The sequence below is a fragment of the Mytilus trossulus genome, chromosome 9 (genome assembly GCF_036588685.1).
Source record: "Mytilus trossulus isolate FHL-02 chromosome 9, PNRI_Mtr1.1.1.hap1, whole genome shotgun sequence".
Taxonomy (NCBI): Eukaryota; Metazoa; Mollusca; class Bivalvia; order Mytilida; family Mytilidae; genus Mytilus; species Mytilus trossulus.
In genome coordinates this window covers 12,341,152-12,368,115 of record NC_086381.1, presented here as the reverse complement: position 1 = coordinate 12,368,115, position 26,964 = coordinate 12,341,152, and the positions used below count along the sequence as shown (strand labels likewise).

The 26,964-nt window shown below is 32.6% G+C and overlaps 1 protein-coding gene across 3 annotated transcripts in view; it reads right to left on the bottom strand.

Moving 5' to 3' along the window:
* LOC134685128 (serine/threonine-protein kinase 38-like) overlaps positions 1–26,964 on the bottom strand; it is a 63,292-nt gene that overhangs the window by 28,506 nt on the left and 7,822 nt on the right. For all 3 annotated transcript variants that reach the window (XM_063544595.1, XM_063544594.1, XM_063544593.1), the window contains exon 2: positions 25,315–25,457. In XM_063544595.1, the coding sequence (XP_063400665.1) occupies positions 25,315–25,442 (128 nt within the window). In that variant the 5' untranslated portion in view covers positions 25,443–25,457. The remainder of the gene's footprint in view (positions 1–25,314; positions 25,458–26,964) is intronic.

The window sequence follows — 26,964 nt, the reverse complement described above, 5'->3', positions numbered from 1 at the left end:
AGCCACAAAAATCTCTCTGTAGTGTTGTAAAAATCTATACAGCCATAAAGCCAAACAATTGAGAATTTACTGGCAATTCTCACAACAGTTATAACATTCTGTGATGTTTACAAGTCAAACAATTGTGTAATAATAGATAACTTCATAAAGACAGAGATGTAAACAAGAATATCTTAATTATATACAAGTGTAAAACCCTTGTAAAAGATGTACACAACTATTTTCCAGAAACAAATTAGGATGATTTTTTAACAATGCAATAAAATAAATTACTGACACAGAGATATGTCTTGCATGTATGAAGTTTTGATAGTAAAATTAAAATGGTAACTCTTTTACATTCAAACTCTGCAAAACTTTCAATGCCAATCATAGGTGGATTTTGGTGCCCCACTTCTGTGGAAACATTTGGTTGATTATATAGGGAATCACTGAAGCATGATTGAAGCATGCTCTCCCTTATGAATTTGAAATGTTCTGGGTCCACCACTGCCAATGCATCATAAATGAGGTCGAAGGCCAAATGGTCTCCATGGAAATGATACTTCAAACAGGAGTCAAAATCCTGGATCTGCACTTTGCCAACAATATATATCTATTTTACTAGCTTAGCCTTTCCTCCTCTTTCTATTCCATGTTCTGATTACCAATCTTTATATGACTGCTCTATTAATTAACCTAGGGTCAGTGAGAACAATCTACATATATTTTACTAGCCCCCCCCCCCCTCTTTCTATTCCATGTTCTGATTACCAATCTTTATATGACTGCTCTATTAATTAACCTAGGGTCAGTGAGAACAATCAACATATATTTTACTAGCCCCCCCCCCCCTCTTTCTATTCCATGTTCTGATTACCAATCTTTATATGACTGCTTTATTAATTAACCTAGGGCCAGTGAGAACAATCAACATATATTTTACTAGCCCCCCCCCCCCCTCTTTCTATTCCATGTTCTGATTACCAATCTTTATATGACTGCTCTATTAATTAACCTAGGGTCAGTGAGAACAATCAACATATATTTTACTAGACGCCCCCCCCCCCCCCCCCCTCTTTCTATTCCATGTTCTGATTACCAATCTTTATATGACTGCTTTATTAATTAACCTAGGGCCAGTGAGAACAATCAACATATATTTTACTAGCCCCCCCCCCCCTCTTTCTATTCCATGTTCTGATTACCAATCTTTATATGACTGCTCTATTAATTAACCTAGGGCCAGTGAGAACAATCAACATATATTTTTACTAGCCCTTTTTCCCTCCTCTTTCTATTCCATGTTCTGATTACCAATCTTTATATGACTGCTCTATTAATTAACCTAGGGCCAGTGAGAACAATCAACATATATTTTTACTAGACTTTTCCCCTCCTCTTTCTATTCCATGTTCTGATTACCAATCTTTATATGACTGCTCTATTAATTAACCTAGGGCCAGTGAGAACAATCAACATATATTTTTACTAGACTTTTCCCCTCCTCTTTCTATTCCATGTTCTGATTACCAATCTTTATATGACTGCTCTATTAATTAACCTAGGGCCAGTGAGAACAATCAACATATATTTTTACTAGCCCTTTTTCCCTCCTCTTTCTATTCCATGTTCTGATTACCAATCTTTATATGACTGCTCTATTAATTAACCTAGGGCCAGTGAGAACAATCAACATATATTTTACTAGCCCCCCCCCCCTCTTTCTATTCCATGTTCTGATTACCAATCTTTATATGACTGCTCTATTAATTAACCTAGGGTCAGTGAGAACAATCAACATATATTTTTACTAGCCCTTTTTCCCTCCTCTTTCTATTCCATGTTCTGATTACCAATCTTTATATGACTGCTCTATTAATTAACCTAGGGCCAGTGAGAACAATCAACATATATTTTACTAGCCCTTTTTCCCTCCTCTTTCTATTCCATGTTCTGATTACCAATCTTTATATGACTGCTCTATTAATTAACCTAGGGCCAGTGAGAACAATCAACATATATTTTTACTAGACTTTTCCCCTCCTCTTTCTATTCCATGTTCTGATTACCAATCTTTATATGACTGCTTTATTAATTAACCTAGGGCCAGTGAGAACAATCAACATATATTTTTACTAGACTTTTCCCCTCCTCTTTCTATTCCATGTTCTGATTACCAATCTTTATATGACTGCTCTATTAATTAACCTAGGGTCAGTGAGAACAATCAACATATATTTTACTAGCCCCCCCCTCTTTCTATTCCATGTTCTGATTACCAATCTTTATATGACTGCTCTATTAATTAACCTAGGGCCAGTGAGAACAATCAACATATATTTTTACTAGACTTTTCCCCTCCTCTTTCTATTCCATGTTCTGATTACCAATCTTTATATGACTGCTCTATTAATTAACCTAGGGCCAGTGAGAACAATCAACATATATTTTTACTAGACTTTTCCCTCCTCTTTCTATTCCATGTTCTGATTACCAATCTTTATATGACTGCTCTATTAATTAACCTAGGGCCAGTGAGAACAATCAACATATATTTTTACTAGACTTTTTCCCTCCTCTTTCTATTCCATGTTCTGATTACCAATCTTTATATGACTGCTCTATTAATTAACCTAGGGCCAGTGAGAACAATCAACATATATTTTTACTAGACTTTTCCCCTCCTCTTTCTATTCCATGTTCTGATTACCAATCTTTATATGACTGCTCTATTAATTAACCTAGGGCCAGTGAGAACAATCAACATATATTTTTACTAGACTTTTCCCCTCCTCTTTCTATTCTAAAGAGTACACCCAACCACGACAGTACCTGGTTTGTTTGTTTACATTGTGTCTCATTTGAAATTACTTTACACAGTCTTGCTAAAGATAAATACGATAGAGATTAATATTGAACTTTAAATGATGACTAGGAAGAAGACGAAACCAAGCACAAAACGCAAGCTTATGGATTCGTCACAGAATACCGATTCTTCGTTCGATTTAACTTCCAAACAGCCATACAAGAAATCAAATAAAAAACAAAATAAACAACAAAAGGCTAGTAATTCAGTCGATTATAGTGAACAAGGAAATATTTCGTCCCAGATGACACCTGACAATTTCATACAAAACCAAAAACAGCAAAACAGCACACCATATCCGTATCCGTACCCTCCCCCTTTTTCTGGACCCCAACCTGTGCATTTTAGCCAATTTACACCGCCCGTTGCGGATAGTAGTATTCTCAGTCATATTATGTACAGCATCAGTTCTATTGATTCTAGATTGAGTAAACTTGAAAGTATGGATAAAAAACTGGATAAATTTGACGGTCTTTGTGAGGCAGTTGATAGTTTATTCACCAGGGTAAAAACATCCGAATCTGATGTTAAAAAACTCACTACTCAAGTATCTGAATTAAATAATACGTGTGACAGTTTTAATATCAAACTTGACGAATTAAATGCAGAAAAGGATAGTTTGTGGATTGCACAGGCATCTGGGGGTTCTGGTAGTCCAGGAAAGGGGTCGAAATTAAAGAAAGAAATAGCTGAAATACATAAACAAAACAGCGAGTTAAAGTCTACCGTGTCCGATTTGCAATATGAGGCTACAAAAAACAATCTAATATTCTACGGTATTGTAGACATGCCAGGTGAGGATGTCCAACATCTGCTTAGTGGTTTCGTTCGCGATGAAATGGATGTTAAGACAAATATCAATTTCCGCAGCGTTCGACGTATGAATAGCAAATACAAGCCAAGGCCAATAATTGCAACTTTTGACAATTTTAAACAGCGTGAGGTAGTGAAGTCATCTGCTTACAAATTGAAGAGCTCTCCGTTCGGTCTCAGTGTACAGTATACACCAGCTGTTCTCGCTAAAAGAAAACAATTGCTCCCAATTCAAAGAGAAGCTCGTGCTCAACAAGCTAAAGCAGTGATGATCAGAGATAAACTGTATATAAATAACGAGCTTTTCGATCAGATTAAGCACAAACAATTCTTACCGAAAACGGAAACTCAGATACCGAATGAGAAGATCGATGTTGATACATGTACTGACAAGACAACTCATCAAACTGACGAGAAGCAGGCTACTACCAAAGAAGACTAGGATAGCGTTGGAGGTTTTGTGTCTCATTCAAAAAACTATGACAATTTGAAAGTAATTTCTTGGAACGTGAATGGTGGTATTCAAAATAAACTTGATAACATTGCATTTTTGAATTTTATTTGCACATATGATATAGTTTTTCTTACAGAATGTTGGTTTAATAATGATTTTAGTTTTTCTATTCCTGGTTATGATTGTTTTTTGTATGCTAGACGCAAGTCTAAATCTACTCAAGGAGGAGGTATTGTAATTTTAATAAAAGAGTGTTTTTCTAATAAAATTTCTATTGAAACATGTATTCATGATACAATTATATGGTTGAATATTGAAAAGGATATTGTTACAAGTGATAAAAACTTATTTATTGCTTGCGTTTATATACCCCCTGTCAAATCGAATTTTTATAAACTTTATAATTGTGATTTATTTGTTGATTTAGAAAATAGTATTGAACTTTACTCTTCACTTGGTGATGTTATACTTTTGGGTGATACAAACAGCCGAACTGGGGCAATAGATGACTTTGTGAGTAACGATAGTATTCATACTACTATAAGGAGTAGACTTGATGATATTTTTGATTATTCTGCTGATATAGAACTCAATGTAAGAAATAATCCTGACAACAATACGAACTGCTATGGTCCGAAACTTATCTCGCTATGTAAAGCCTCGGGTTTGAGAATATTGAATGGCCGGCATAAAAATGGTTTTGCGAATGATTTTACATTTTGTGGTGCGAATGGAATGAGCGTTATAGACTACCTATTAGTCCCAGTGTCACTTTTCCCGATAGTACGTCAACTTATTGTGTCTAATTTTACAACTTTTTCCGACCACGCATTTCTACATATACAACTTTCATTACTGTGTAACAAACAAAATTCAACACTGTATCCGGATGATGAAACCAGAGAGAATCTGTCGCAGGACAAATTTAAATGGAATGATGAATTAAAAGAACAATGTAGAGATTGTTTACTGAATAATATGGAAAAGATAAATATGTGTCGTGAACGCATTGACTTTGATGGGCAGCAATTACTCGACAATTCGTTGGCCGAATTCACTAGTACGTTAAATGTCATTATGGCACCATTTTTTAAAAAGAGGTCAAACAATTATAAATCTGACAGATCTAATATTTGTGATGATAAACCTTGGTTTAACGCCCATTGTAAAGACCTTCATCGCCGCTATATAAAATGTTTAAATATATTTAATAGACTAAAATCACAACTGAACCATAGTAATTTAATCCGAGCGAAAAAGGACTATAAAACACTAGAACGTCGCCTGAAACGAGAGTATATGCGCACCGAAGGAAACATGTTAGACATAATGAGACTTACAAACCCAAAATTGTTTTACAAGAAATTTAAAAGGAAAGCGTCTCCTAAACATGCTGTACCATTAAAGTTGTTCCATGAACATTTTAAGTCATTGTGCTCATCAGACACAGATGCTGTACTGGACGACAGCCAATTTAATAACACTGATGGTGAATGCGTCTATGAGGAACTTGATAGAGAAATTACAGAAAATGACATTTTGAAAGCTATTCGTAACCTTAAACGTGATAAAAGTCATGGAGTTGATGGAATTCTTAACGAATATTTTATTGAATACAAAGATGTGTTTATGCCTGTATTACTGTACATTTTTAATGGAATTTTACAGTCCGGAATTTTCCCTACGGACTGGGCTAAAGCCATACTTATACCTATATTCAAGAAGGGCAATGTGCTTGATCCGAACAACTACAGAGGGATTAGTTTAGTCAGTAATTTTGGAAAGTTGTTTACGTCCGTTCTCAATCAACGTTTAATAGACTGGTCGGAAACGTTTGATATTGTGACCGATGCCCAGTTCGGCTTTCGCCCCGGTCTGGGTACAGTAGATGCTATTTTTGCTCTTACATCATTAATTTTCAAATCTTTATCAGCCAAAAATCGTTTTTATTGTTGTTTTGTAGACTACACAAAAGCTTTTGACACTGTTCAAAGATATATGTTATGGTATAAACTATCAAAAATTGGAATACAAGGTAAATTTTTAATGGTTATCAAAGCAATGTATTCTAATGTAACTTCTTGTGTAAGTGTTGATGGGTTCAACTCTGATTATTTTACTAATGAAGTAGGTTTGATGCAAGGTGAAGTCTTATCACCGATATTTTTTTCTATGTATGTCAATGATTGTGAAATGGCTTTTATAAATAGTGACTCAATTCCTTATGAGATGAAGGAACTAAATTTATTTTTACTAATGTACGCTGACGATATGGTTATTTTTTCAGAAACTGTATCTGGGTTACAAACATTACTTGATACTTTGTATGATTATACCTCCAAATGGTCACTTAGTGTGAATATAGCAAAAACGAAAATTGTTGTTTTTAGAAAGGGTGGTAAAATACATGACAATGAAAAATGGTATTATAATAACCAGGAAATAGAAGTTGTAGATAAGTTTAGTTATCTTGGTATTTTGTTAAATTTTAATGGTAAATATAATGTGTTACAGCAGAAACTCTCAGAACAGGGTAGAAAAGCTGTGTTTGCCTTAAGGAGAAATGTAAAAGATATATATTTGAATTTTGTAACTTTACTTTCACTTTTTGATACTTATATAAACAGTGTACTTTGTTATGGTTGTGAAATTTGGGGTGCTCACAAGGCACCAGCTATAGAAAGGATACATCTGGGCTATTGTAAAAATATTATGAAAGTAAAAAGCTCTACTAGTAATGTCATGGTGTACTATGAGCTAGGTAGATTACCATTATTGCACACCAGAAAATGTCGAATGTTTAAATACTGGTTTAAGCTGTTATGTACTACAAACTGTATTTTGAAAAACTGTTACTTTTTTTTATATGACGATTTACAAAAATGTCCAAATAATAAGACAAATTGGTTGTATTTTATTAAAAATGAGTTGCTCAGCATAGGTTTAGGTGATATTTGGTATAATCAAGGTTTATTTTTAGATAGTAAGCTCTCCAGTAGTTTTTACTTGATAATTAAACAACGCCTGTTTGATTGTCTGAAGCAAGATTTTGACAGCCAAATGAATAATTTAATTAAATGTACAAGTTATAGATATATGGTTCAAAATTTTTGTTTACAAAATTATTTATGTAAACCAATACCAGTTATTTATAAGACATGTATTACCAAAATAAGACTTAGTAGTCATGATTTAGCTATAGAATGTGGGCGCTATTCTGCAATTCCAAGAAGTAATAGAATATGTAGTTTTTGTAAAAACGACATTGAAGATGAGATGCATTTTATTTTAAAATGTCCTACTTATCAAGGTCTTAGATCTTATTTTATAAAACCATATTATTGGAGAAAACCTTCTATGTATAAATATATACAATTAATGAGTTCTAATAATCTTAAAGAATTATGTAATTTGGGTAAATTTATATTTCGTGCACAAAAATTAAGATCTAACATGATGTAATATGTTTAACACATTACCTTCTGCTATCTATGTATACTTGTGTAGTTTATATGTTGTATGCCTATAGTTGTTATGACTTTGGTAAATAAAGATATATATAAGTTATTCCATGTTCTGATTACCAATCTTTATATGACTGCTCTATTAATTAACCTAGGGCCAGTGAGAACAATCAACATATATTTTTACTAGCCCTTTTTCCCTCCTCTTTCTATTCCATGTTCTGATTACCAATCTTTATATGACTGCTTTATTAATTAACCTAGGGCCAGTGAGAACAATCAACATATATTTTACTAGCCGCCCCTCCCCCCCTCTTTCTATTCCATGTTCTGATTACCAATCTTTATATGACTGCTCTATTAATTAACCTAGGGCCAGTGAGAACAATCAACATATATTTTTACTAGACTTTTCCCCTCCTCTTTCTATTCCATGTTCTGATTACCAATCTTTATATGACTGCTCTATTAATTAACCTAGGGCCAGTGAGAACAATCAACATATATTTTTACTAGCCCTTTTTCCCTCCTCTTTCTATTCCATGTTCTGATTACCAATCTTTATATGACTGCTCTATTAATTAACCTAGGGCCAGTGAGAACAATCAACATATATTTTTACTAGACTTTTCCCCTCCTCTTTCTATTCCATGTTCTGATTACCAATCTTTATATGACTGCTTTATTAATTAACCTAGGGTCAGTGAGAACAATCAACATATATTTTACTAGCCCCCCCCCCCTCTTTCTATTCCATGTTCTGATTACCAATCTTTATATGACTGCTCTATTAATTAACCTAGGGTCAGTGAGAACAATCAACATATATTTTTACTAGCCCTTTTTCCCTCCTCTTTCTATTCCATGTTCTGATTACCAATCTTTATATGACTGCTTTATTAATTAACCTAGGGCCAGTGAGAACAATCAACATATATTTTACTAGACGCCCCCCCCCCCCTCTTTCTATTCCATGTTCTGATTACCAATCTTTATATGACTGCTCTATTAATTAACCTAGGGTCAGTGAGAACAATCAACATATATTTTTACTAGCCCTTTTTCCCTCCTCTTTCTATTCCATGTTCTGATTACCAATCTTTATATGACTGCTCTATTAATTAACCTAGGGCCAGTGAGAACAATCAACATATATTTTTACTAGCCCTTTTTCCCTCCTCTTTCTATTCCATGTTCTGATTACCAATCTTTATATGACTGCTCTATTAATTAACCTAGGGCCAGTGAGAACAATCAACATATATTTTTACTAGACTTTTCCCCTCCTCTTTCTATTCCATGTTCTGATTACCAATCTTTATATGACTGCTTTATTAATTAACCTAGGGCCAGTGAGAACAATCAACATATATTTTTACTAGCCCTTTTTCCCTCCTCTTTCTATTCCATGTTCTGATTACCAATCTTTATATGACTGCTCTATTAATTAACCTAGGGTCAGTGAGAACAATCAACATATATTTTACTAGACGCCCCCCCCCCCCCCCTCTTTCTATTCCATGTTCTGATTACCAATCTTTATATGACTGCTCTATTAATTAACCTAGGGTCAGTGAGAACAATCAACATATATTTTTACTAGCCCTTTTTCCCTCCTCTTTCTATTCCATGTTCTGATTACCAATCTTTATATGACTGCTCTATTAATTAACCTAGGGCCAGTGAGAACAATCAACATATATTTTTACTAGCCCTTTTTCCCTCCTCTTTCTATTCCATGTTCTGATTACCAATCTTTATATGACTGCTCTATTAATTAACCTAGGGCCAGTGAGAACAATCAACATATATTTTACTAGCCCCCCCCCCCCCCCCCTCTTTCTATTCCATGTTCTGATTACCAATCTTTATATGACTGCTCTATTAATTAACCTAGGGTCAGTGAGAACAATCAACATATATTTTTACTAGCCGCCCCTCCCCCCCCTCTTTCTATTCCATGTTCTGATTACCAATCTTTATATGACTGCTTTATTAATTAACCTAGGGCCAGTGAGAACAATCAACATATATTTTTACTAGACTTTTCCCCTCCTCTTTCTATTCCATGTTCTGATTACCAATCTTTATATGACTGCTTTATTAATTAACCTAGGGCCAGTGAGAACAATCAACATATATTTTTACTAGCCCTTTTTCCCTCCTCTTTCTATTCCATGTTCTGATTACCAATCTTTATATGACTGCTCTATTAATTAACCTAGGGCCAGTGAGAACAATCAACATATATTTTTACTAGCCCTTTTTCCCTCCTCTTTCTATTCCATGTTCTGATTACCAATCTTTATATGACTGCTCTATTAATTAACCTAGGGCCAGTGAGAACAATCAACATATATTTTTACTAGACTTTTCCCCTCCTCTTTCTATTCCATGTTCTGATTACCAATCTTTATATGACTGCTCTATTAATTAACCTAGGGCCAGTGAGAACAATCAACATATATTTTTACTAGCCCTTTTTCCCTCCTCTTTCTATTCCATGTTCTGATTACCAATCTTTATATGACTGCTCTATTAATTAACCTAGGGCCAGTGAGAACAATCAACATATATTTTTACTAGCCCTTTTTCCCTCCTCTTTCTATTCCATGTTCTGATTACCAATCTTTATATGACTGCTCTATTAATTAACCTAGGGTCAGTGAGAACAATCAACATATATTTTTACTAGCCGCCCCTCCCCCCCTCTTTCTATTCCATGTTCTGATTACCAATCTTTATATGACTGCTTTATTAATTAACCTAGGGCCAGTGAGAACAATCAACATATATTTTTACTAGACTTTTCCCCTCCTCTTTCTATTCCATGTTCTGATTACCAATCTTTATATGACTGCTCTATTAATTAACCTAGGGCCAGTGAGAACAATCAACATATATTTTTACTAGACTTTTCCCCTCCTCTTTCTATTCCATGTTCTGATTACCAATCTTTATATGACTGCTCTATTAATTAACCTAGGGCCAGTGAGAACAATCAACATATATTTTTACTAGCCCTTTTTCCCTCCTCTTTCTATTCCATGTTCTGATTACCAATCTTTATATGACTGCTTTATTAATTAACCTAGGGCCAGTGAGAACAATCAACATATATTTTACTAGCCGCCCCTCCCCCCCTCTTTCTATTCCATGTTCTGATTACCAATCTTTATATGACTGCTCTATTAATTAACCTAGGGCCAGTGAGAACAATCAACATATATTTTACTAGCCGCCCCTCCCCCCCTCTTTCTATTCCATGTTCTGATTACCAATCTTTATATGACTGCTCTATTAATTAACCTAGGGCCAGTGAGAACAATCAACATATATTTTTACTAGACTTTTCCCCTCCTCTTTCTATTCCATGTTCTGATTACCAATCTTTATATGACTGCTCTATTAATTAACCTAGGGTCAGTGAGAACAATCAACATATATTTTTACTAGCCCTTTTTCCCTCCTCTTTCTATTCCATGTTCTGATTACCAATCTTTATATGACTGCTTTATTAATTAACCTAGGGCCAGTGAGAACAATCAACATATATTTTACTAGACGCCCCCCCCCCCCCCCCTCTTTCTATTCCATGTTCTGATTACCAATCTTTATATGACTGCTCTATTAATTAACCTAGGGTCAGTGAGAACAATCAACATATATTTTTACTAGACTTTTCCCCTCCTCTTTCTATTCCATGTTCTGATTACCAATCTTTATATGACTGCTCTATTAATTAACCTAGGGTCAGTGAGAACAATCAACATATATTTTTACTAGCCCTTTTTCCCTCCTCTTTCTATTCCATGTTCTGATTACCAATCTTTATATGACTGCTCTATTAATTAACCTAGGGTCAGTGAGAACAATCAACATATATTTTTACTAGCCCTTTTTCCCTCCTCTTTCTATTCCATGTTCTGATTACCAATCTTTATATGACTGCTCTATTAATTAACCTAGGGCCAGTGAGAACAATCAACATATATTTTTACTAGCCCTTTTTCCCTCCTCTTTCTATTCCATGTTCTGATTACCAATCTTTATATGACTGCTCTATTAATTAACCTAGGGCCAGTGAGAACAATCAACATATATTTTTACTAGACTTTTCCCCTCTTTCTATTCCATGTTCTGATTACCAATCTTTATATGACTGCTTTATTAATTAACCTAGGGCCAGTGAGAACAATCAACATATATTTTTACTAGCCCTTTTTCCCTCCTCTTTCTATTCCATGTTCTGATTACCAATCTTTATATGACTGCTTTATTAATTAACCTAGGGCCAGTGAGAACAATCAACATATATTTTTACTAGCCCTTTTTCCCTCCTCTTTCTATTCCATGTTCTGATTACCAATCTTTATATGACTGCTCTATTAATTAACCTAGGGCCAGTGAGAACAATCAACATATATTTTTACTAGCCCTTTTTCCCTCCTCTTTCTATTCCATGTTCTGATTACCAATCTTTATATGACTGCTCTATTAATTAACCTAGGGCCAGTGAGAACAATCAACATATATTTTTACTAGACTTTTCCCCTCCTCTTTCTATTCCATGTTCTGATTACCAATCTTTATATGACTGCTTTATTAATTAACCTAGGGCCAGTGAGAACAATCAACATATATTTTTACTAGCCCTTTTTCCCTCCTCTTTCTATTCCATGTTCTGATTACCAATCTTTATATGACTGCTCTATTAATTAACCTAGGGCCAGTGAGAACAATCAACATATATTTTTACTAGCCCTTTTTCCCTCCTCTTTCTATTCCATGTTCTGATTACCAATCTTTATATGACTGCTCTATTAATTAACCTAGGGCCAGTGAGAACAATCAACATATATTTTTACTAGCCCTTTTTCCCTCCTCTTTCTATTCCATGTTCTGATTACCAATCTTTATATGACTGCTCTATTAATTAACCTAGGGCCAGTGAGAACAATCAACATATATTTTTACTAGCCCTTTTTCCCTCCTCTTTCTATTCCATGTTCTGATTACCAATCTTTATATGACTGCTCTATTAATTAACCTAGGGCCAGTGAGAACAATCAACATATATTTTTACTAGCCCTTTTTCCCTCCTCTTTCTATTCCATGTTCTGATTACCAATCTTTATATGACTACTCTATTAATTAACCTAGGGCCAGTGAGAACAATCAACATATATTTTTACTAGCCCTTTTTCCCTCCTCTTTCTATTCCATGTTCTGATTACCAATCTTTATATGACTGCTTTATTAATTAACCTAGGGCCAGTGAGAACAATCAACATATATTTTTACTAGCCCTTTTTCCCTCCTCTTTCTATTCCATGTTCTGATTACCAATCTTTATATGACTGCTCTATTAATTAACCTAGGGCCAGTGAGAACAATCAACATATATTTTTACTAGCCCTTTTTCCCTCCTCTTTCTATTCCATGTTCTGATTACCAATCTTTATATGACTGCTCTATTAATTAACCTAGGGCCAGTGAGAACAATCAACATATATTTTTACTAGACTTTTCCCCTCCTCTTTCTATTCCATGTTCTGATTACCAATCTTTATATGACTGCTTTATTAATTAACCTAGGGCCAGTGAGAACAATCAACATATATTTTTACTAGCCCTTTTTCCCTCCTCTTTCTATTCCATGTTCTGATTACCAATCTTTATATGACTGCTCTATTAATTAACCTAGGGCCAGTGAGAACAATCAACATATATTTTACTAGCCCCCTCCCCCCCTCTTTCTATTCCATGTTCTGATTACCAATCTTTATATGACTGCTCAATTAATTAACCTAGGGCCAGTGAGAACAATCAACATATATTTTTACTAGACTTTTCCCCTCCTCTTTCTATTCCATGTTCTGATTACCAATCTTTATATGACTGCTTTATTAATTAACCTAGGGCCAGTGAGAACAATCAACATATATTTTTACTAGCCCTTTTTCCCTCCTCTTTCTATTCCATGTTCTGATTACCAATCTTTATATGACTGCTCTATTAATTAACCTAGGGCCAGTGAGAACAATCAACATATATTTTTACTAGCCCTTTTTCCCTCCTCTTTCTATTCCATGTTCTGATTACCAATCTTTATATGACTGCTTTATTAATTAACCTAGGGCCAGTGAGAACAATCAACATATATTTTACTAGACGCCCCCCCCCCCCTCTTTCTATTCCATGTTCTGATTACCAATCTTTATATGACTGCTCTATTAATTAACCTAGGGCCAGTGAGAACAATCAACATATATTTTACTAGCCCCCTCCCCCCCTCTTTCTATTCCATGTTCTGATTACCAATCTTTATATGACTGCTCTATTAATTAACCTAGGGCCAGTGAGAACAATCAACATATATTTTTACTAGACTTTTTCCCTCCTCTTTCTATTCCATGTTCTGATTACCAATCTTTATATGACTACTCTATTAATTAACCTAGGGCCAGTGAGAACAATCAACATATATTTTTACTAGACTTTTCCCCTCCTCTTTCTATTCCATGTTCTGATTACCAATCTTTATATGACTGCTTTATTAATTAACCTAGGGCCAGTGAGAACAATCAACATATATTTTTACTAGCCCTTTTTCCCTCCTCTTTCTATTCCATGTTCTGATTACCAATCTTTATATGACTGCTCTATTAATTAACCTAGGGCCAGTGAGAACAATCAACATATATTTTTACTAGCCCTTTTTCCCTCCTCTTTCTATTCCATGTTCTGATTACCAATCTTTATATGACTGCTCTATTAATTAACCTAGGGCCAGTGAGAACAATCAACATATATTTTTACTAGACTTTTCCCCTCCTCTTTCTATTCCATGTTCTGATTACCAATCTTTATATGACTGCTTTATTAATTAACCTAGGGCCAGTGAGAACAATCAACATATATTTTTACTAGCCCTTTTTCCCTCCTCTTTCTATTCCATGTTCTGATTACCAATCTTTATATGACTGCTCTATTAATTAACCTAGGGCCAGTGAGAACAATCAACATATATTTTTACTAGACTTTTCCCCTCCTCTTTCTATTCCATGTTCTGATTACCAATCTTTATATGACTGCTCTATTAATTAACCTAGGGCCAGTGAGAACAATCAACATATATTTTTACTAGCCCCCCCCTCCTCTTTCTATTCCATGTTCTGATTACCAATCTTTATATGACTGCTCAATTGATTAACCTAGGGTCAGTGAGAACAATCAACAAAGGTATAACACACACCTGTTTCTATTTATCTTTACCTATAATCTAATTAAGGCATCAGGTTAATGTACATCCTCTATCTACTATTTAATGTAAACAATATACAACATCTGACCACCTTTACACAGTCGTAATACAATGTAGATACATGTTGCCAATCAACTGCCTTTCAAATCATACCATTTCATCAGAATTTATAAAACATTCAAATTCTCTTTTCATCTATGTTTTCAATAAATGTACAGGTTGATTTATTCTAATTGCTAAAGTTCTACCCTAGAACAATAATTGGGATGACTTTTTTAAAACGCTTTTGAATTACTTAGCATACTGCATTGTCTTCATATGATGCTTTGGTCCTTTTAATAATTCTTAGTCTAGTTAGCAGACAAATTGTCTCAACTACTTAAAATTATCATAAATGAGAATTACAAAAAGTTAAAATCTCATGTAAACAAACATTAATAACTTCACAGAAATAAATCGTTCTGTTTTAAAAGAACCAACACCTAAGTCATGTTTTACATCACAGATCAGAATTGAAAGAGGTTCAAGGCAATGTTATTTTGCATGAAAGACTTTTTCAGCTATAGTTGTTGAAATATTAATTCAAAGCCATAAAAGTTTATTTTGTTATGGAAATAAATAGTAATAAAGATGTCTCTTAAAAGTAATATTGATAAATATATTTCTGTGTATAGACAAAATGAAATGAACAAAGTATAAAATTATGCAACCAAACCATTTTCAAATAAAGGTTTGATCAATTACCGGTACTCATTTAAAGATCTATAGAAGAATTAACCATGCAAGGGGATTGAACTATAACAGGGTATCATTGACATAAGAGAGTTTAATCTTATGTATACACATTACTGGTAACATGTCAATAATATCTTCCAGACAGTATTAGGTAACCATAACTTTATGCTCTAAAAGTTCAGTAAAAACATATTAGTATGATCATATGCATGTTTATAGATCATGCCAATAGTTTTCCATCAATTAAATTAAGAATCACCAGGTAGAGACCTGAACTCCTAAATTAGGGTTCTTTGAACTTACTTAGGTAACACATTCTAGTCTCTGTTTTTCAATCAAATTTTAACTGATACATAGTTTATTGAATAAATGCACATTTATACCCCAATGGGGTTGAAGGCATATATAAATGAACACAATACATCATACAATGATAGCAATATACGACGAAAATTTTTTCAAAATTTGCGGTCGTATAAAAATAACAACAAAAGAACAAACATTATATACATTAAGTATCTATCATGCAGTTGTTGAGTCCACTCTCCTCAGTGACCATGACTTTTTAACAAATGGAGCCGTATACTGCATAATTGACAGACACAATAAATACTATGGATTCTTTTAATTTTCGTGATACCGATTCCATAGATTTTGTGGGTTAGAACCTTTAGACATTTATTACAGATCTTAATGTTCAAAGAAATGCAATCAGCACCAAATAATTTTTTCTCAATCCACAAAATTTTTTACTTTAATAATGATCAATAATGAATGAACCCACAGTACTTATAAGTTTTGTAGAGACTTACTTAGAAAATTCATAAGAACGGCAAATGATACTCCATAATAAAACAGATGGCATATTTACCAAAAACAAAGATTGATATACTCAAATGCAGAATGACCTCTAAATTTGATTAGATAATAAATTCAAGGCTTTTATGAATGGGCTGCTCTGGCTCCAAAAAAAGTTGGAGCCAGAAAATCGCCAGCTGCTATATTTTAATTGTCGCCAGTTTTTAGATTATTGCCTCTTCAAATGCACACACAATTTGATGACTTTGCTTTTTTCATAAGGAATTTAAAAATTTTGTTCAACTAAAATCATATTACACACATGTTCATGTCAAGGTATATGTTCGACAAGAATAAATGAAAGTAATACATGTAGTAAAACAGAAATTAAATGCACATTTGGTTCCTGTTGGTTTAATATTTACAATATCAATATGTACTTCACATTTTATCAAGTATACTATTAATACTCTTAACTACCTAATAAATTACATGTATAATGACTTGCAAAAAACACTTTTTAAAACTACTTTAATCTGAAGTATAACCCAATAAACCAATTTTTCTTGATATTCACATGATTTTAAACACGGATATTAATATATATCCATATAAAGTATTAACATTTGGTATACTGATGAATAAAAATCGTTCAATGTTAATTTAAAATTCATCAAGATTTAATATTTCAAAACAATTAAAAATTTATATAGGTACATATGTCATTAGTTCTTTTTATAAAACAAATCTGACGACTACGTGCTTCCACCTTATCTCATATCCTTGTAAATCACGAAACAAGTCCATTATAGTTCAAATTCATGAATATTTATTTGGGAGTAGCGACGCATATAAAAAAGATCTGAATCCATAAACTACTTGTACCCATAACTGCGTAATATAAAAAAAATCCATTAAAAATAAAATGTCATTTAATTTTTTATTTGAGTGTGCATAACCAATGAATGTAACTCGAAATATAACACCAAAAAGAGACCAGGAAACAATTTAAAACTGTCCTATCTCTTGACTTAGTAAATTTTGTCACATTTATTGCTCTGCTTAATACAAAAAAAATATGACTGTGTGTGCAATAACAAGGCGAATCTCTCTATTTTTCATATTTTTCAAGGAAAAACTCCACCTTCCTGAGATGACAAAGTCTATGTTTAATATGGAAAACCCAAAATTCCATCTGATAAGATCTAAAATATAAAGTTGGACATTCACACCTTAACATGATACAAAATAATTCTGTCAACTATTTTCTAAACTGATTTTGTATGGACAAAAATAGGTGATAACTAAAAATTTTAAAAAATGTGTGAAAATGTTATCCCTATAAACTCATGGCAATTTAATAACTATTTCTCACTGTAAAGGTGTTTTATATTTGCTTCTTACTGAAGGTCAAATGTTGACCTCTGTGAGAGTTTTGTGGACTTCCTGTCTCATTAACATGTTTTCCACTTTTAATCAATTAGACCAAATGTTCAAACACAGATGAAGACCACAACCATCAATTTTAATGCTTAAAACATGATTGCCAATGAGACAACTATCCAACAAAGTCCAAATGAAGTGGATTTAAGCACCTGTGGAATGAATGCCAATGAGACAACTATCCAACAAAGTCTAAATGAAGTGGATTTAAGCACCTGTGGTATGAATGCCAATGAGACAACTTTCCAACAAAGTCTAAATGAAGTGGATTTAAGCACCTGTGGTATGAATGCCAATGAGACAACTATCCAACAAATTCCAAATGATGTGGATTTAAGCACCTGTGGTATGAATGTCAATGAGACAACTATCCAACAAAGTCTAAATGAAGTGGAATTAAGCACCTGTGGTATGAATGCCAATGAGACAACTATCCAACAAAGTCCAAATGATGTGGATTTAAGCACCTGTGGTATGAATGCCAATGAGACAACTATCCAACAAAGTCCAAATGAAGTGGATTTAAGCACCTGTGGTATGAATGCCAATGAGACAATTATCCAACAAAGTCTAAATGAAGTGGAATTAAGCACCTGTGGTATGAATGCCAATGAGACAACTGTATCCAACAAAGTCCAAATGATGTGGATTTAAGCACCTGTGGTATGAATGCCAATGAGACAACTATCCAACAAAGTCTAAATGATGTGGATTTAAGCACCTGTGGCATGAATGCCAATGAGACAACTATCCAACAAAGTCCAAATGATGTGGATTAAAGCACCTGTGGTATGAATGCCAATGAGACAAATATCCAACAAAGTCTAAATGATGTGGATTAAAGCACCTGTGGTATGAATGCCAATGAGACAACTATCCAACAAAGTCCAAATGATGTGGATTTAAGCACCTGTGGTATGAATGCCAATTAGACAACTATCCAACAAAGTCCAAATGAAGTGGATTTAAGCACCTGTAAGTCACAATACAGACAGATCAGGATAATTAAGATTGCAGTGGAATTAAATATGTATGTGACTTGTTAGCTCTCAATCCTCCCTACCTTGGGACAGTGGTGTTACAGTGAAACTTTAAAGCAAACTGTAAAACAAATCAATTAGATATTATTGAGAAGCAATAGTTCACTTGAACTGTACATTGTTAAACTGATTGTGCAAGACACTGATGGGATACAAAGTTTGAAATGTTGTAGTCTGATTGTCTGCTTTAATACATTGTAATTATTTCTCTGGGGATGTTTTGTTTAATTCTAAAATTCTGAATTTTTAATATCTTGATTAAATATAAATATCTTTTTATACTCTAAGTGATTGCACAGATAAAGTTAAAAATAATGTATAACCACATGTCTATTGTTGGAGACAATATGTTCCCTGATGAATTGTTTATTTTTCTCTCTCTGGTTACTGTATTAAAGACATATAACCCAATTAGCTTTAATCCACATCTATCTGATGAACTGTTTGATAAACAAAATAAGAATCACGTGAGGATTTTTTTTTATCAATGTTAATTAGTCTTTCAAAATTAATATATATAGACTAAGCAGTTTTTAGTGACAGAGAGCAATCCAACAGTCAAAGTAAAACAGACTAGCATACAGTCTTTAAGTCCATGGATAAAGAGTTAGAAAAGCAAATATTACAAAGACTACTACCAACATAGTTCAAGGCTAACATAAATGAAGCATTTCACTGCTAACTAACAGCATAATGATCCCTGTCCCATTTAGTTCATCTAAATCTTGATTCTGTCTTTATCATCATATGAATCAAAGAAATGTATAATAATCACATGATACAATCTAACAGCCATTATTGACATTAGATCAGCAAGAGACAAATAAAATCTCACTTTATATTACTTTTAAACATCAAGAGATTTTACAGATTAATTCAAGAGTAATTTCATGACATTCTACGAACATCTTGAAAAAAAGACCAAAAGATTTGATTCAAACAGACAAGATCTAATGTCCACTACACTGCAAACAGACAAGATCTTCTGTCCACTTTACAGCAAAGATCTGCTGTCCACTACAGAGCAAACAGACAAGTGATCTTCACAGTACCATACATACTTTCTGGTATCTTGATAGTAATAGCAGATGCTATATAGACATGATAGAAGTTCACTAAATCATTCTGTCCTTCATACACAGAAAATAAGAGATGCAGGTGAAAACCTCAGGTGAAAACATTCTGATTGTTGATTATTGACAAGATCAGATAAATATACTATCTTTTTATATATAAGCCATCCAGCTACATTTATATACCATAGATTCTGAGATCAGAGGAAGATTTATCCCAACCACAGCATGTATATTGTAAAAACAATTATATAGTACATATAACAAGACACATGATTGATGGCCATTGCCTTTGATCTTTTTCTTTGTATACTTAATCGGTTATAATAGAAATATACATCACTTCCTAATTGCCGGTTAAAATTACAAATTTTTGGAATGAAAGAAGAACTTTATCACAGTATCAAGTACATTTGTAGAATGATACCTGTTTTTTTCATGGTTTGATACATTTTCAACTGTGATATTTTTTTAATGTGGATTGCAAAATCAAATCTCCATTGGACATACATGTGCATATCAATGATGATCAAAACTATGTATTTGTACTTGAAATTAAATCTAAAAAAATAATAAAATACAGGGAGAATCTGTCCATGGGACACTAATGATGACCCCTTTATAACATTATCAAGGGATATTACTCACAAATGTTACAAGTGATGCAAGCCAAACTTGATCTGTATGTTGTGGTATTTATTTAAGTATTGAGTATAAGTTTCATAACATTTGGTTGATGCAAACTTAAGTTAGAGATTGAAAGCTAATTTTAAGATGTGTGTAAGGATCTAGGGAAGGATAACACTTATAGAATATCCACCCTCTACCATAGTGGGGGCATAAAAAACAAACTTATAAGCATGCTAAATCATATGGTATAATAAATAAAGAGCTTCCAAATCTAATACAATCAAATACATTTTTGTAGGTAGCTGATTTTAAGTTTGGCAATGGGGCCATTGAATGGTCCATCTATAATATCAAACATTATCTACAATAAATCACTACTGTGTTTAAAGGTTTAAAAGTGGGAACATTGGGACTTTTGTTACAAAAACAACTGTATCATATGAATGAGTAAACTCATAGAAATGCTCTGTCAGCATTTAATAAATCAAAAATGACTAAGAAAATTTGTGTTTTACATTGTAAATTTGTGTTTTCAACTTTTTTAATCGTGTAAATTTGTGTTTTCAACTTTTTTAATCCACTTTTATCAAAATAACAAATAACATGTGCATGCAACAAAAATAATAAAATTACAAAACTAGATGAAATTACTGCTATCAGAATTAAATTGAACTGCTCTATGCTATGCAAAGTTAAGACCATTAAAAATGCATGCTGTTAATATAAGGGACAACATCAAAAGTTCAATGTAGGATAAAAAACTTAATTCACATAGTTTTTTCACTGACCCCCACACCCCTCTTTAACTTAATTTGGGAAAAATCGATTTACCAATAGGGATATATGTAAAAATCGATTTTAGATATACAAAACTTGCAGAATTTTAATTCCCCCACCCCCAAACTATTTGATTTAACTTTTTTTTATCCTACATCAATCTTTTGATGTCATCCCTAACACTAGTCTATGTTTTTGCTACATTAAGCATAACTATAAGTTTAATTTGGTAAAAATTACATTTTACAAGACAGGTTTTTTAAGAAAGTCTCTGTGAATGACAACTTTAATAAAACAGGGTAATATACAGATCAAACCTTGATACAGTGATTTTTCTGGTGCTGAGGGGAAGGGCCCAAGACAGGTGCACATGGAAATAAATGCTTGTGAAATGTTGGATTTGGGGAGAATGTTAATAGTCTGTCAGCTGTGTGCAACATGCTACGGGGGTTTGGGGACATGCCCATCAAGAAATTTTGAAAAATAAGGTACAAAATTATGTATCCTCAGAAGAAATAACCGCTTGAATTGCAACCAAGAACAAGATCTTTGTAGACATAAACCACGATACGACAGCAACGAAGTCTTGCCATGATGTTAATTTTCAATTTGGAAATTCAGAGCTGAAAATTGGAAAAAAAGAGCATATTTCTCTTTGGGATTGTGGCCCAAATATCGACCCCTAAGTGAAGGTTGGAAAATCACTTACTTAAATATTAAGTATAGACCTTTGTACTTTGCTAAAGAATATATCCCATTATCTTAACCTAAAATTAAAGATGTCTTCTGTATATTTGTGTTGTTGGTTTGCTGTTTTATAAACTTAAATATAAAATCACACTTGTATCTATATACATGTACATGTATAAAGTAAAATACATAAATTTTAAAGTACAGGGGTTCTTTTCACAATAACAAAATTTAAACTAAAGTTATATGCTGAAGTGTTCAGGATTAATAAGTTCCTAGTTTAGTTTTTTTTGTAAGTACATATTGTCAGGTAATCTTGAAGAATAGAACAAGTCGTTCGGACTTAACAGCACATTAACAGAATACGATATGAAAACACAAGGAAGTAACAAATATATATTAATTTTTATCTTTTGTACAATCTAAACATGTTTTCATAGTTTTAAAGCAAGACAATAAAACTTAATTTAATATCATTCAAACTAAGAAATCTTGTAAGTTCTGTTCCCTTTGAATGTTGACATAAAACACATGCCATAGAGACACATTACAATACAAATGTGTGGTAAGGTGGACTCTGTCATTCATAAGGTAATACTAAGGTTTGATGACAGACCAGATTTGTTTAAAACATGCATTATGTCATTCAGACTAATTTGTCACAAAAATACCAACAGCAGATTTAAAGTTTTATTTACTGGGTTATTAAAAACTTGTTTTTAATATCCTGTCTTTTTAAAGATTTATGTAAATTTTACACGAAAGATTGGTATAATTGGCCTTCATTTGATTCTTATGCAAAGCTTTTTTACATTTTTATGCTAGACTTGACAATACAACAAGAGGTCCATGTTAGGTCTAATGTACTGGTACATGTACAAGATTGTTTACCTTCTCTTCCTTTTAAATGATCTTAAAAATGTGTAAAATATAATTATACTAACATGGACCTATTTTTATATTAACAAGTGTTGTATAAAAAATTCAAAACCTTCTCTTTGGAATTGTTTTAAATTTGTCAATTCTTGGGCCTGTTATATCTGACTATGCAATACGGGTTTACTCTTTTAGTCTCTTTATTAAAGGCTATACGGTAACCTATAGTTGTTAATTTCTTGTGTCATTTGGCCTCTTGCCGAGAGTTGCTTCATTGGCAATCATACGGTTCATGCTACATATTCCTACATTTTTGTATTTTCATATTTTATGAAGAATCAAATCAAAGCTAACTTTACGTAACTTTTTGTATAAATTATTATCAGGCCATAAGTCAAAATATAAAATTTATTCTAACTTTTCAAAATAACCTTAGCACATCAAAACATAAGCTTGGCACATCTTTTAAACAAACAGAAAACCAGTTCAAAAATTGTATATAACATGAAAGCAGAGACAACTTTTGATGTCCTTTTAGATAAATTAAATAGAAATCTAATATGTATGAATCATAAATTCTGGCTCCTTAAAGAACATTATAGTGCAGATATGACATTTAACATATGCTAAACTAGAAGTACAGAATGCCCTTGGACAAATAATGCAATTTCAGTTTAAGAGAAACAAATTCATGATTAATTTTACGTAAACAATAAACCCTCTGGTGTTCCTTGTTACCTTTAACATTATATTATAATTCTAATAAAAGCAATCAAGATTAAAATGTAAAACCAAATAAGCTATTTTTATCTACAGAACAATCTTGTTAAATGGTGTTAGGTGACTATTTGCTTGAAGAACTACAAATAATAATATGCACATGGTTTCAAATGTCAAGTTTTGAAATGGTTAAAAAAAAAACAGGTTACAAGAAAAGCCTTGGAGAGCTACATTTGTAGACACACATTTTGCACTAACATTCATCATGTCCCTAATAAGCACTCAATTTTTCCCCTTTCTATGAAATATAGGGATTTTTTTCTTGATCATGAGAGCCAACATTTAGGACATGTTGGATATCATGATACCATAAGTTTTAGCATCAAGGAAGCTTTTTAAAATATGCAGTACAATATAGAATAGATTGCTTGGATGTGTATTTTTATTGTTAACCACACCACAAGCTTATTGGGTAATAAGGCTCTAAAAAACATACAGTTTATTTTTCTATTCTCAATCCTCAACCCCACTTCCTAGTACATTATATTCAAAAGTATTAAAGCTGCATATATATGGTATGGGCTTCTGGCATATTATTTATAGTGAAAAGACTGCATGAAATGTCATTATTCATGGCCTTCCCCTCCATGGATAAATCTAATATGGCAGTTAGAATGATTTTTACTCCTCAAGTATACAGTTTTATTTGAGAACTATTTTTACTTCTCAAGTCTACAGTTTTATTTAAGCATCAGATGAAATTCCAATCACAAAATATATTTCCATATAAAGGTACATAAATTAATCCTACACTGAATCTTATGACAATTATCATGGCATCTTTTTGCACAAAGAAAATAAGTATTTGTGTTTATTGATGTCTACTAAAATACACCTGGCCATCCCAGTTGATTAATCAGGTAAAATAATCATATATAATTACTATATATAGAATACAGAAAATCATTCTCACAAAACCCATAAATAAAGTTTCTTTATTGTTAGAGTACATATATATAAATTGGATTTCCATTTTGGTATCTTAATGATAATTTAATAGACTTATTTCTGACCTAAAAAAACATCCATAATTTGCTGCTATCTTGCCATATAATATATCGGGTATTTAGAATTCAATAACAAAACAGAATTTCTGTCTTGGAAAAGCAATGTAAACTGCAGTTAATGTTACCTTTTCCTTTACTTCATTATTAATTTAAATGTATGATCATGAACAATTGAAGTGATACTTTGCATCTAAAAAAGTAGAACTGATCCTGTAGAATATGTGTAGAAGCACAATGTATGCTAAAACAAGTATATTCATAACTGATTGTGTGTATGTCTGTATATCATTAATGTACCCATCCATGAACAAACCGCCGTATTTTTAAACAAGATTTTCAACAAAATTACTCAACAATTTTTGTTCTGCCATTATCAATTTTTTTCTCGTTGAAGTTGTCCACATAAATGTTATAAATAAAATTTTAACAGGATTCTCATAAGGAACAGGCTCTTTTTCGTGCAAGAATCTAAATGGTAAAAGTAGTTGTGACCTTGACCATTATATCAATATGCTACAATTTTTCTATTTACTAGATCTTGGTAAGATTCTATAAGGTTTAAGTAGCAGTTTTTAAGAGTGACCTTTGCCTTGTTTTTTTACCGTGACCTTTAGCTTACCTTTTTTCTCTATCTTGGTAAGATTCTATAAGGTTTGAGTAGTAGTTTTCAAGAGTGACCTTTGCCTTGGTTGCTTTATCTTTTGTATGGTTACTGACCACTTGTGATTGTTCTCCTACTGTGGCCATCTTGGAGCGGCGACTCTGAAAATATAATAAATCATAAATTTTTGTGAACAGCAAAGTTGGTACATGTATTGCCAAATATTTTACTATTGGTTGTTTAATGCAATGTTTCACAATAAGAACATTTGTTTTCTCGTTTGAGTTGTTTCACATTGTCTTATCTGGGCCTTTTATAGCTGACTATGCGGTATGGGCTTTGCTCATTGTTGAAGGCCGTACAGTGACCTATAGTTGTTAATGTCTGTGTCATTTTGGTCTTTTGTGGATAGTTGTCTCATTGGCAATCATATCACATCTTCTTTGTTATATTGATCTTACTGGCCTATAGAATGGAATTGTTGATCAGTCATTTTTTAATTTACAGGGCTTATTTGACCATATAACAAAAATTTCAAAAAGGGACAAATTTGATGTACAAGACTAAAATACAACAGGTTTATTCAAACAGTGTCACACTTATATCAAAAATAATTTTATGAGAAAAATGAATTTTAAGCAATACTGGAAAAACAGAATTTTAACTAATGTTTTACTTAAATCCCTAATCTTTTGCATTAGGCATTAACTCTGCTGCTTTTCATTGAACAAGCCTACCCTGTATGCAATCTTTGAACCAACAATAAATTACATGTGCAATAAGATTTAGAATAAGCCAAGTGATATGTCAGTACAATTGCTATTGAATAGAACTGACTAATATGACTTCATATTTTACACCTTGTTACAGCCATGCAATAACAAACAAAAAATTTAACAATTACAGTGGTATTGTTTACAGCATTACTTATATACTCTGGTAATTTGTTAAACAAATTATAAACGGCAAAATCAAAGGCTCAAACACATCAAACAAATGGATAACAACTGTCATATTCCTGACTTGGAACAGGCATTTTCTTATGTAGTAAGAATGATCTGTAGAAAGTTTTACTTTTGTTTTCCCTGATGAGGGTAATTAAGAGGAGAAAGTTTAATGCCTTATATTCAAATTTGTTTGTAATTTTGGATCATTGTTTCAAATCAAAGAACAAATTTGGATAACAATATTTGGATGACTTTTGGCTCTGATGGTTAATCAAGATGTACACATCCTTTATAGCAGTAATTGAATGTTATTATTATACAAAACAAGACAATTACCAACAAAAACATTGGGTTTTAGAAAGGTAATGTTATGTCAAAGTGGTGATTTTAAAATTTAAATAACAATGAATAGATTTGTGAAAGGTTGAATTGGGCATAGATTTAATCTTGATTAATTATAAATCTTAATAGCTACAAATAGAAGTCTTGTAAATAAAACAGAAAGGACAAATTAGTGGAGATCTTGACCACATCTTTGAGAATATTACAATGTATTAATGGAAATATCTCCATATCTCATATCGCTGCATAATTCTGTTTGAATTTTTATTTTCAATTATTCTCTCCAGGGTTTTAAAGCAATAATGTTCCATGCTAACATAGTGGAAAGATTTTATTAATAGAACCTACTGGTATCATATGTGCTTGCAATAGTTGTCGG